Source organism: Peromyscus californicus, unplaced genomic scaffold (genome assembly GCF_007827085.1).
Source record: "Peromyscus californicus insignis strain IS unplaced genomic scaffold, ASM782708v3 Scaffold_19__1_contigs__length_69161282, whole genome shotgun sequence".
Classification (NCBI taxonomy): Eukaryota; Metazoa; Chordata; class Mammalia; order Rodentia; family Cricetidae; genus Peromyscus; species Peromyscus californicus.
The window spans coordinates 9,849,964-9,862,770 of NW_026294491.1; the positions used below are offsets into that span (position 1 = coordinate 9,849,964).

The 12,807-nt window shown below is 51.2% G+C and overlaps 1 protein-coding gene across 2 annotated transcripts in view; it reads left to right on the forward strand.

Annotated features, from left to right (window-relative positions):
• The window catches only part of Slx9 (SLX9 ribosome biogenesis factor), a 33,200-nt gene extending 20,604 nt beyond the window's left edge, over nucleotides 1–12,596 (forward strand). For both annotated transcript variants that reach the window (XM_052744592.1, XM_052744591.1), the window contains exons 4-6: nucleotides 743–890; nucleotides 8,267–8,335; nucleotides 10,693–12,596. In XM_052744592.1, the coding sequence (XP_052600552.1) occupies nucleotides 743–890; nucleotides 8,267–8,335; nucleotides 10,693–10,816 (341 nt within the window). In that variant the 3' untranslated portion in view covers nucleotides 10,817–12,596. The remainder of the gene's footprint in view (nucleotides 1–742; nucleotides 891–8,266; nucleotides 8,336–10,692) is intronic.
• The last annotated feature ends 211 nt before the right edge of the window (nucleotides 12,597–12,807 follow it).

Here is a 12,807-nt window from a genome sequence, read left to right on the forward strand (position 1 = left end):
ACCCTGATGTACTGGACCTCCATGTGGGCCTTTCTGAGCTTCCCAGTTGTAGGGAGTGGCAGAGTTGCTGTGCCTTGCTGAGGGGAAGCTGCTGGTAGCCTCACCCCCTCTGTCAGGGTCACCACATTTGAAGTATCGTGTGACTTTGAAGAAAATCAGATGCCAAGGCTGTGCCCTGCAGTGAACTTCCTCTTACATTAGTGCTGGCTGGCATGCCACCTGGCCACCCACCCTGCTCCCCGTTGTTCCCCAAGGCTGCCAGTTCCTTCCCGTGAGACCTTTCTCCCCACCTTGCATTCTCAAGGAGGTGCCACATGGTTCTAGATTGCCCAGGAGAAAAGGGACATTGTGGCTTCTCAGTGAGTGGCCTATGGAAATAGAGCCCGGGGCCTGCATCTGCCCAGTCCCTGTGCCAGCCCCCGTGTGTGTGCGCGCAGGCCCTGCACTGTGCCCCTTGCAGAGGAGGCGGTCTCTTGTGCTGCAGCTCCAAGCTCATCGCCAGCCCTGTAATTAAAGTGTGCCTCTGTGATTAAGAAGAGAAAAATAACTCAGCGCTGGCCCGCCCCCCAAGTCTTGAGGGGCGCAGAGCAGGTGACAGCGGGGACACAAAGAACACTTCTGCTCTGTGGGAACAAACAGGCCCAGGGCGCACGCAGCGTGGTGGGTGCCTTGGCATTGGTGGCCTCTGTGGGGCGGCTGGGGAATGGGTTTAATTGGCATGTACTCCTGTCTCTCCCCTCAGAAATCGAAGCCATAAAGCTGGCTGAGCAGAAGCTCAAGGAGGAGCGGAGGCGCAGGGCCACGGTGGTGGTGGGCGACCTGCACCCCCTGAGGGATGCCCTACCTGAGCTGCAGGAACTGGAGGCCAGCCGTCGGCAGCACACCAGGAGGTGAGCGAGCGTCCTGTGCTGGCCATCTCTCAGAGAGCTGTGGTCAGCCCTGGATTCAGAGGGGAAGGGAGGGATTGATAGCTGTCAATGGTGGCCCCCACTCTGCAAGGTGAGTGGGTCAGCACATGTGGTCCAGGGAGCCTCGCCTGTGAATGTGGTAATTGTGGTGACAGGAGCGCCCGGATGTACCCCTGCCTGCAGCCTGGCAGCCTGGCAGCCCACCACTGTGTGTCTCCTCGTGCCTTCTTCCCACTGGCCTCAGCTTCCAGCCTATGCACACAGTCAGGCACAGGCCTCGTGGCCACTGCTGTGCATCCACTGACCTTCCTGCTACCCTGCAGACAGCTCTGATGTCCCATTCTCAGTCCTTCCCCTGCCTCTGTTTCTCCCTCCCCGACCCCTACTGAGGATAAGTGTCTGTAACTGGGCACTCTGTGGGGAGACTCAGTGAGTGGGCATGGAACCCACACAGCCCTAAGTGTGTGGATCCTCAGTGTGCATTGAAGGATGAAGAATGGGCACAGGGCAAGGGGCTCTCCAAGTGCAGAGCTGCACCCCCGGGCAGGTGGGGGGCTTCAAGGACACTCTGCTCTCACAGCTGCCGGACTTTCAGGGTTTGTCATTTCTGGGGTTTTTCCTGTTTCTTGTTTTACCATCATCATCATCATTATTATATTATTATTTTCACCATCATCATATCTATCTATCTATCTATCTATCTATCTATCTATCTATCTATCTATCTATCTATCTATCTATCTATCTATAGGATGTTGGTGATGAGGGTGAGACTCGGTCTCACTCTCCAGGCTGGTCTGTAACTCATTATGTAATTCAGACCAACCTTGAACTTAATGCAGTCCTCCTGCCTCAGCCTTCCAAGTGTAGATGTGAGCCACCACATGAGGCTTGTTACTTGTTTTTGTTTTGCTTTCGAGACAGGGTTTCTCTGTGTACTTTTGGTGCCTGTCCTGGATCTCGCTCTGTAGACTAGGCTGGCCTCGAACTCACAGAGATCCACCCAGCGAGGCTTGTTACTTGTTATTTTACCTTTTAAACAAATAATTGTTTCTCCTACTGAATTTTCATCTGAGGCTAAAGCAAAGGTTCCATGCACTTCATCTGTGATCCCTCATCCTTATCATGGGGCAGGTGGATGACATACTATAGAGCCAGATGGCCAAGGGCTGGCTTCCCAAGATGGAACACCCACTCTGCTCAGGCCTGCTTCAGCGCTGACACAAGGTCAAGCCTCAACTGCTGAACAGAGCCAGTATGCAGATTCCATTCCTGGTTCTTAAGCAAAAAATGTGACCCTGGTCAAGGGTCCCTTCTCTCTTTATAGTTTCTCATCTGAAAAATGTGCTTGGGCTCCCCGATGGGGAGAGATGCGTAAACAGCCTGCTCTACCAGCCCGGAGAGGAGTGTGTGGGGCTGTGTGCCTGCTCAGAATCGCTTCAGTTGTGAGGAGAGAAGGTTCCTATCTTGTCCCAGCCCTGAATGCTGTTGCACATGTACCTCGTGCACTTTGCCTCACATACTAAATGTAAAGCGGTAATTAGGGGATTGAGGAAACATCTCAGTCTATAAAGTCCCTGCTGTGCACTTTTGCTGGCCTGACTTTGCCTCTCCAGCACCCATGTGAAAATCTGGACATGGCCTCTGTAACCCTGTGCCCCGTGGGTGGAGGCAGCAAGATTTCTGCAGCTCATTGGCCAGCCAGCCTAGCCAAATTGATGAGCTCCAAGTAAAATGAGGTGGAGCTTTTAAGGAAGACGGCGGAGGTTGACCTCTGGCCTTCACATGTGCCTGCACACACACACATCTGTCCATACCTGTATAAACACACCTATGTGAACGCACACCACAAAATGAAATAGTAATTTACAGGAGGAAACTTGACATGTGATCCTCCTGTTTCCTCAGGCTCCTCCTGGTTGTGAGCTTTTCAGACTGAGGCAAGCATTTTTGGGGAGCTGGGGGTCATGATTTGAGACAGGGTTTCTCTGTGTATCCCTGGCTGTCCTGGAACTCACTGTAGACCAGGCTGGCCTCTAACTAAGAGATCCACCTGCCTCTGCCTCCTGAATTCTGGGATTAAAGGTGTACACTACCACCACCCAGCAAGTTGAGATTCTTCACACCATCCCCCATTAAAGTATGCCCCATGTTTTCTTGAGAGTAGAGAAGACCTGGGTTGCTAGGAGGAAGCTCATGCAGATTGCAGCCATCTTCATGACATTATCCAGTCACACACTGCTAGCCTCACTCATCACTGACCATGAAGTGGAGGTGTGTTTCCCAGGATTCTCATTGTGCTGGGCTTTGACCCCTTCCATGTTGTGCCTTTGGAAAGGAACTGGCCACACTGGGCCCAGAGTGGGGAGCTATGCTCCCTCTCCTTAGGGACAGGGTCTGCAGAATCGTGGGTTCTGCTGAAGAGGGAGCTTTGCCTCTTCCCTGAGTATTTACCCATCATTGGTTTATCTATAGACTCATGAGTGTTTACTTTATGCTTTGGGCTATCATCCAATACTACTTCATTTATTGCTGAAATTGTTCCAGCAATGGCCACCGGCATTTCTTAAAGTAGGTCCCAGATGGCTCAGATCTGCCCATCTGTGGGGTGGGTGTGTCTGAGCGCTTCCTCACCTTCTGATGTTAGTAGATGCTGGGAGCTCACCTTGGGCATCTTCTGCCTGGTCCTGGTACCAGGTGATTCTCCAAGGAGCTTGGTCCCTTGCCTTGGAGAATGATGCCAGATAGCAGGATCTGAGGCTGGAGTGCAGGTCACTCCAGATTCTTACTTATAACAGAGTAGATGCTCCAGTCCACGTGCCAACCTGAGAATATGCACTCAGAGTTAGGAGAACCACAGTTCCTCACTCTGGCAACTGCAGGTATACATTCAACTTTGGTAATTCTAGAAGGATTCAGTGGTCTCAGAAAGAGCTGGTATAAAATGGTCATGGTTTGTACAGTAAAGGGAAGAGACAGACAGCAGAGCATGGGGAGTCCCAGAGGCAGAGCTGAAATCAGGATGGGAGGCTCACCCAGCACCGAGGGCTGGGCTTGTGCACCGAGGACTGGAGCTGGGGATGCTCACTATGCCAGTAACTCTGCCTTTGCCCACTATTCTCATACCTGCCCCTGCCAGCCCCTTGGCCATCTAATGCCTACCTGGCCTGTGGGGGTTCAGGCCCCACGTATGTCTTTACTATGTTAAACTGGCCTTGTTCAGGGCAGTGCTCTTCACTATGGGAAGGAAGGTGCTATGTCTAGATGACCACACTTTCTGCCCACCAGTCACATCCTCATGTTGTAGACTCAAAGGGACTTTATGTGGGACAATCCTGTGACCCTCTCCCATATCACCATGACCTGGTCTACTGCAAGTCCATGGTGTGGCCTAGTACTGTTGTGTAACAGAATGGCCTGAAGGTCTTCACAATACCCTCCAGGTTCCCCTGTAGTGGCAGCTCTCTCACTGGAGCTGGGCTGGAGGGTCTGCAGGATTCCTGAGGTGGACTGCAGACCACGCTGTCACCAGCCAGCCTACTTATGAGAGATCAAATTCTCTAGAACAGCCTGGCTGTGGTGGCGCACACCTTTAATCCCAGCACTCGGGAGGTAGAGCCAGGCAGATCTCTGAGTTCGAGGCCAGCCTGGTCTACAGAGCAAGATCCAGGAAAGGCACAAAGCTACACAGAGAAACCCTGTCTCGAAAAAAAAAATAGTGCTTGTTGTTTTTGCAGAGGGCCCTGGTTCAGTTCTCAGCACCCACGCTGAGTGGCTCACAGCCACCTGTAACTCCAGCTCCACGGGATCTGACGCCCTCTTCTGGCCTCAGGGACACCTGCACTCATGGCATTCACTCACAGACACATCCATCTACGCATAAGTAAAAATAAAAACAAATCTTTAAAAAAAAATCCTGACTGTACATCTGATACTTAAGGATGTAGAGTATCTTTAGTATTTTTGAGTTGATCAACAGTTTTGTTTTATAATCATAAGTGCTGAGAATGATATCTCACATAGTAAACATATATATGGTGAAAGTATGTGTAGGGCTTTTTCAGAAACTGCTGGAAATTATGTTCTAACCTCAAACAAAATTTCATTTAATGTTTTGTTTGTTTGTTTGTTTGTTTATTTATTTATTTATTTATTTATTTATTTATCTATCTGTCTATCCATCCACCCATCTCTGTCTGTCTGTCTCTATCCATCCATCCATCCATCCATCCATCCATCCATCCATCCATCCATCCATCCATCCATCCGTCTATCTATCTATTATGAAACTCAAGTCAGCAACTCAAGCAGCAATTTTTTCCTTTTTAAATTTATTTATTTATTTATTCATTCATTTATTTATTTTACATCCCAGTAACAGTTTCCCCTTCCAGTGCCTCCCCAAACCACTTCTCTCTGTTTCTGTTTAGGAACGGGCAGGTCTCCCATGAGTATCAATAAAACATGGCATATCAAGTTGCAGTAAGACTAAGCACCTCCCCATGTAGTAAGGCTGGGCAAGGTGACCCAGTAGGAGGAGTAGGGTCCCAAAAGCCAGTAAAAGAGTCAGAGACAACCCTTGTTCCCACTGTTGGGAGTCCCACAAGAGGACCAAGCTACACAACTGTCACATAATGCAGAGTACCTAGGTCAGTCCCATGCAGGCTCCCTGGTTGTCAGTTCAGTCTCTGTGAGCCCCTATAAGCCCAGGTTAGTTGATTCTGTGAGTTTTCTTGTGGTGTCCTTGACCCCTCTGGCTCCTACAATCCTTCCTCCCTCTCTTCTGCAGCATTCACTCAGCTCCACCTAATGTTTGGCTGTGGGTCTGCATCTCTTTCCATCAGTTGCTGGATGAAGCCTCTCTGATGACATTTGGGCCAGGCACCAGTCTGGTCACAGGAGACTGCCAGTTCAGGCTACATATCTGCTATTGCCAGGAGTCTTAGCTAGGGTCTTCCTTGTAGATTCCTGGGAGATTCCCTTTTTTTTTTTTTTTACCTGATCCCGAAATGCCCCCCCTTTCCAGTAGTCTCTCTCAGTACTCTCCCCTTCTGTACCCCTCAGTCGCTCATGTTTCCATCCCCACCTGCCCTCAGTCCACTCATGAAATCTCTTTTATTTTCCCTTTCCAGGGAAATCCATGCATCCTCCTTTGGGCCCTCCTTGTTACCTAGCCTCTCTGGAAGCATAGTTATCCTTTATTTTGTAGCTAATACCCACTTATGAGTGAGTACATACCATCTTTGTCTTTCTCAGTCTGGCTTACCTTACTCAAGATGATATTTTTTAGTTCCATCCATTTGCCTTCAAATTTCCTGGTGTCCTTGTTTTTAACAGCTAAGAAATACTCCATTGTGTAAATGTACCACATTTTCTTTATCCATTCTTCAGTTGAGGGGCATCTAGATTGTCAAACAGCAGTTTTTAAATCAAGGATTCAAAAAATGCAATGCAAAGGCAGCCTGATTTGACACGGGCGTGAAGAATGATAAGGATATATTACAAGGCTTTGTTTGCGTGGTTATACCGTTATACTTCTCCGAGAGCCAGAAACCTTGTACAAGAGGAACACTGCCACGCCTCCCATGTAACAGTCTTGAATCCCAGCTGAGGAGGGCAGTGCTGGTTGGCATTGCATCCTGGGTACGTTCAGGACCAAGGCTGAAGTAAAGGTGCATGATGCAGCTCAGGCAGACTCTGCCAAAAACACCCTGGATTCATTTTGCATTTGGTTTTGAATCTATTTTTGACTGTTGTATGTTTGGAAATCTACTAGTTTTAAATTTTCCAGTTATGAAACACCATATGGGGCTGTGCTCTAGGAAGTCCACCGTCTGCCCGTGGAAGAACTTCACAGGGTTAGTTAGGCTGTGTTCTCGCTTCCAGTGTCTGAGTTCAGGATTTCTCCGTGCCCATGCACAGAGTTCTGTGAGACCTGGGCAACCGCCACCATACTCAGAGAAGCTCTGGACTGCATTTAGGGTGACTTTCCCCATCATCCAGCCAATGAGGCTGAGGGAGCTACCTAGCTGGGTCACCTGAGGCAGTGTTCCTCTCCAGGCTGGCCTGGAGGCCTTGGCCACCACTGCTTAGTTACTTCTTCTCATTCCATGGTGGATTCTGGGGCCTCTGGAAGGACTGAGCAAACAGGCATGAGGTCACCATCCTCACAGACTGGGGCAGGGAAAGGGTTGCATGCATTCCTTACTCAGGAGGACCAGAAAACCAGGATGTGAGAATGCATTGAGACCAAAGTCGTTCATTCATATTTGAAAAGGAACATGAATAGGAGATCAGGCCTCCTGCTCAGGATTCTAAATTAGGTGTTGGTCTAGAACATGGTGCTCTCCGTCCTTCTCTGGCTGCCTCCCGCTCAGGGCTTCACTCTTTCAGCATGGCATCTCTGAAATCATCTTCTCAGGTGGTGAGCTCTGGGATCTTCCTCTCCTCCGCCCCCAGGTCCCTTGCTGGTGGGTGGGCATGCTTCTGCTGCCCTCCCAAAGATTGAATCAGTTCCTGGTAATCTGCAGGAATGCTGCCTGGCACCGAACCCTGGGCTCTCAAACTTACCCACCATGTCAGACCCAGTGTGGTAGTGTGGAAGGCCCTGAGAATCTTCTCAGATGACTCTTGTCTGGGGGTTGGCAGGCAAGACCCTCTTGGCCCAGAAGGCCCCTCAGTGAACTTTGACATCTGTAGGGCAGACATGAGATTTGTTTCTGACTCCTAAGGTCACATTGGAAGGCAGTTGCCACAGACCTCTATCAGCAGAGCCCTGTCTTCTCTCATCAGAAGTGAGGGGACAGATGTCAGGCATTTGTGTCTTGTCGGGAGTGCTGTGTTTTTAGAGTTAGTGAAGTAAAGAGTCCGGGGCAGGCTGTCGCCTAGAAGGCTTCTCCACTCAGGTTGGGCAGGTGGCAGACTTGGGGTCCAAATGTGATGTGTTTTCCTGGGGTGATAGTCCTTTCTGTATCACATGGGAACCTTAGGGAGTAAGACAAGACCCTAGGTAATGTGATTGTTAACTCAGATATGGTAGCCAGGTGATGTGGCTCATCTAGATCTAATCTCCACAGCCAGTGTACAGTGTGGAACTCATGAACTCCTGGTGGTGTAGACACCAGGGGCACCACAGAGACAATTTTTTGTTTGTTTGTTAAGACAGGGTTTCTCTGTGTGGCTTTTGCACCTCTCCTGGAGCTCACTCTGTAGCCCAGGCTGGCCTGGAACTCACAGAGATCCTCCTGCTTCTGCCTCCCGAGTGCTGGGATTAAAGGCGTGTGCCACCCCACCCGGCTTGAGACAAATTTTCTAGTGAGATGTGGTGTCAGACTGACTTGGATTCTCTGTGTCCACAGCAGGGTGACCAGCAAGCCCAGGCCAGTGGAGCTTAGCCGGATGAGCACAGCCCAGCGACAGCAGCTCCTGTGAGTACAGCCCTGTCCGCCAGGGCCACCAGAGCCTTCTTCCCGATCTCCTCATCTACAACCCTGCCACCCTACCTGACCCAGAGCCTCCCACCCTCTTCTCTGTCCTGTAGTTAGGCCTTGGGCGCCTGTCTGGAGTGCTTCCAGGGAGTGGTGACAGCGTCTGGTGTGTGGAACTTAGTTTTCCCTGGGCCTCTGGGATGGTGGCTGGGGCATGTGTTTACCATGGGTTAGACACACATATCCCCCACACCTTGTCCCTAAATTAGCAGGATTGTCCTGTTGGTGACTGACATTGTTCTAAGATGTGAGCTTGGCCATGGGATTCTTGGCTCCGATTTTTTAGCTTCTGCAGACTTGGCTGCAGTGGTGTGCTGGCTTTGGGGGACTCTGAGGCAGTTTCAATCTCACACTCACACATCGATTTTTTGTTGTTGTTGTTTATTTGTTTTGTTTTGTTTTTGTTTCCAGAATGATGTTTTTCCTTGTCTATATAGTATCTCTGTTATTTAGTGGTGTTGAGTGTTCTGTCAGTTTTTCCTGAAGCTCTTTGTGCCCTCTCAGTGTATAGGTTAAAGTCTTTTAAAGATTACTCTTGGTTTGGGAAATTTGTATTGAATTTTACAGCCTCACCCCTCTTCCCAGGACTGGGAATTGTACCCAGAGCCTCGTACATACTAAGCGCTACAGCTGAGATACATCCTGTTTCCCGTGTTTGTTTGGTTTTTGGGGGGTTTGTTTTGTTTGTTTGTTTGTTTTCATTTTTTGAGGCAGGGTTTTTCTCTGTGTAGCCTTGGCTACTCTGGAACTCACTCTGTAGACCAGGCTGGCCTTGAACTCACAGAGATCCGCCTGGCTCTGCTTCCCAGTGCTGGGATTAAAGGTGTGCACCACCACTGCCCGACTCTTGTTTTTGAGGGAGGTTCTTATTAAGTTACCCAGGCTAGTCTTGAACTCGCTCTCTCTGACCAAGGCAGGCCTTGCAGTTGCTATCCTCTTGTGTCAGCCTTCTGAGCAGCTAGAATTCCAGAGCCAGGCAGTAGGCCCCGCTAGCCCCATTCCTGTCCTGTGGACTAACTCCCAGGTCTCAGCCTCAGAGCTCCATTTCAGGTGTCCTCATCTCTTCCTTACCCCTAAATCTATCTTCACTTGACTCTTTTGGGCTTGTGTGTGTTGTTCTTGTTTCCCTCTCTTGTGAACATACATCTTTCTCAACAGCTTTGTCTGAAGGCAGCTAGTATAGACAGCTCCTGCCAGGCAAGCATCCGTCTGAGTGTCTGCTCTCTGGCAGTCACTGTTTCCCGTGCCTCTGCTGTAGGCTAGCCTGGACCAGGGCAGCTCCCTCTGCACCATGGCTGGGACGAGCAGTAGCTCTGCCTGCCAGATGTGCCGCATCCCTACAGCTTCTTCTGTTGCTGCACACCAGCATCCATCTGTCTTAATCACTCTGCTAGTGCTTTGAAGAGACATCATGACCAAGGCAGCTCATAAAAGGAAGCGTCTAACTGGGGGCTTGCTTACAGTTTTAGAGACTTAGTCCACCATCATCAAAGTGGGGAGCAGACAGGCATGGTGCTAGGACAGCAGCTGGGAGCTTTACATCTTGATCCACAGGCAGCAGGTAGAGAAAAAGAGACTGAGCCTGGTGTGGGTTTTTGAAACCTCAAAGCCCACCCCCAGTGACATGCCTCCTCCAGCAAGGCCACACCTAATCTTTCCCAGGTAGTTCCAAGTTCCACTTTCCCAGATTATTCCACCAGAAATTCAGACATGAGCCTATGGGGCCATTTTCATTCAAACCACCACACCTTGTCTGTTGACGGGCATTGCATTCGGAAGCAGCACAGGCTGGTGTCTCCAGGCTCTACTGAAGGAGGCCATGCTGGGGGAGAGGGGAGAGAAAGGATGGGGGGACTTGACAGCCAAGGCTCTTGCATGTCTGAGAGATGAGGATCACTAAGGCCCTAGACCCTGGAGCTGCCTGTGTCCATAGCTGTCTCTGTCTCACCGCCGCTCAGAGCTCTCTGTGCGCATCTATTTTGGGCTATTTGGGGGGAAAGGCACCTCTTATATAAGGCTGTCTTCAGGGCATGTGAGCTGCCACTGCTCCCTGTTTGTCAGCCTCTGCCTTGGCAGCAGCCCTTAGCAAATCCCTCTTAGACCTACCGGGAGGGTGACCCCACCCGTGGTTGATGCTCACTCAGCAGCCCGCGTGCCCTTGCCTCTGGAGGCCCTGGCACTGTACTTATGCTTACTCTGGGCCCCTGCTGTCTGCTCAAGCCTTAGGCCTGGGCCTGTCATGTGCATCCTGGGGGTTCTTCTTCTCCCCGGGTGACTTCTGCTTTCCATTCTTTCAGTGAGGAAGAAAGGACTCGGTTTCGGGAGCTGCTGGCCAGCCCATCCTACAGAGCCAGTCCCCTGCTGGCCATCGGGCGACAACTGGCCCACCAGATGCAGCTGGAAGGTGGCAAACAGCTCTGACCAGGACAGTGCGTGCCATGAGATCCAGAGGACTCACGTGTGGGTAGAGGTGCCGGCAGCTCTTGAACCCTGTCCTGTACCTGCGTGGCTGCCTAACCAGCCTTGAGACCTAGGGAGGGGGAAGGAAGAGCTGCTGGTGAGGACAAATAAAGTGACTTATGGACTGTGGCTTCCGTGGCCTGGAGCCCTTCTGTGGCTTCCCTTCACTTGGAGCCAGCTGCTCCTGCATTTCCAAGGCTGAGCTGACCCTGGGACAGCTGTCCTGGTCCTCTGCAGAACAAATCCAGGGTCCCCAGCTAGGGGGGCAGAGTTGGAGTGGCTGGTCATGTGAGGATTTGCAGGGTCTGCACCAGTGTGAAACGAAACCTGTCAAGTAGCTCCATCCCCGAGACCTCGGCACTCCTCCCCAGCTCTGTTTGGGATCCTGGTCACAGCGGGGCACCCCAGCTGGCCACCTTGTCCCTCACATCATCTGCCTTCATCCAGGCCACACCTTCTTGTGGCTTTGGCCTCTCTCAGCCCAGGCTTCTTGCTGCCGTTTACTGCTGTGACCAGGGAGGCAGGTGGTCCTGCCTGGAGATAGAACAGGCCTAGCTCCATTATCACGTGGCTGGGTGGAAAAGTGGACTTGGGTCAGGCATTAGTGGCTTCTCAGGATGTGAAAGGGGAGCGCAACACCCACAGGTCCCGTCACCCAACTGACCCAGCTTACATCTGGGGGGTGCTGATGTGACTCCTCATGCCCCCCAGGTGGTCCCTAGCCTTTTACAGGGGGACCCAAATGCTCAGGCCCCATCCTCATAGGTTCCCAGCTCCCATGATGGGGAGTCGGCAGCAGTGGAGCCTGGGCCCTTTGTCTGGGCAGAACAGATGAGGCCCCAGTCCTGGTGTAGAATCATAGGTCACTTGGTGAATGGAAGTGGGTAAGAGTGAATAGGCCTAAGCTGGGTGTGGCAGAGGCAGGCAGATTTCTGAGTTCAAGGCCAGCCTGGTTTGCAGAGCAAGTTCTAGACAGCCAGGGCTACGCAGAGAAGCCTTGTCTAAAAAAACCAAATAAATTTAAACAAAAAGTGACCAGGCCTGGACACAGACTCAAGTTCCCTTTATCAGAGGCCATTTCAGCCATCTACTGAGACACTGGGGCTGCCTTGCTGGGGGAAATAGGTTCTCATTAAGAGAAACCGTGTGTGCCTAAACCCACCTGTGGTGTGAGTGCCATCCAGTGTGGCTGGTACGACTTAGAAGGCTTCCCATCTTCATCACGCTCTCTGTACTGAGGTTTCTGTGCTGCGACTTGAAATGACTCCAGTTTTGCCATGGCTAGCACCTTTTCATGATGCCTGCCGCGGAACCTAGGACCACCCTTCAGGGTCCTACTCGGGAGAGCATTCCACAGGCCAGCATCCTGTACAGGGCAGGTGCAGCAGGTCAGGGCCAGCCCAGCAGAGGACACTTACGTGGACTGAGCAGGAGAGGAGTCAAGAGGACATCGGGCATTGCTGGGACTACCTCGGAATCGCTGCAGAAAAGTGGCCTGAGATAAGCGTGTGTATAAGAGCAGAGCTGCGCTCAGCTGGCCAGAGGCTAGACCCCGTGGGCACTCGGGGTCTATCGGCTATTAGTGCCGTTTCACTTCAGCCAAAGCATGGTCATGGATGGACACAGGAGGCAGATCCCAAGAAAGCAGCTCTCTGCGTCGATGATGGGAGTTTGCTGGGTTTTTTTATTTCCTAATCTTTATAGAATGAATTACATGGCAATACATTTCTGTGAAAATGTACAGTTCCCTGGCTTTTGTGCTGATTTGAAAGTTACATAGTGGATGAAATGACCCTGGGGCACAGCAGTGCCTTGGTCCTTCCCTCCCTGAGGTGGAGCCTGGCTTCTCCAGCCACACTCTGCCCAGGATACGCTGGGCTGCCACCAAGGAAAGGTCGAGGCAATCAGACAGTGGGAACAGGAGACAGCAGGAGGCAGCCCTGGTACAAGCA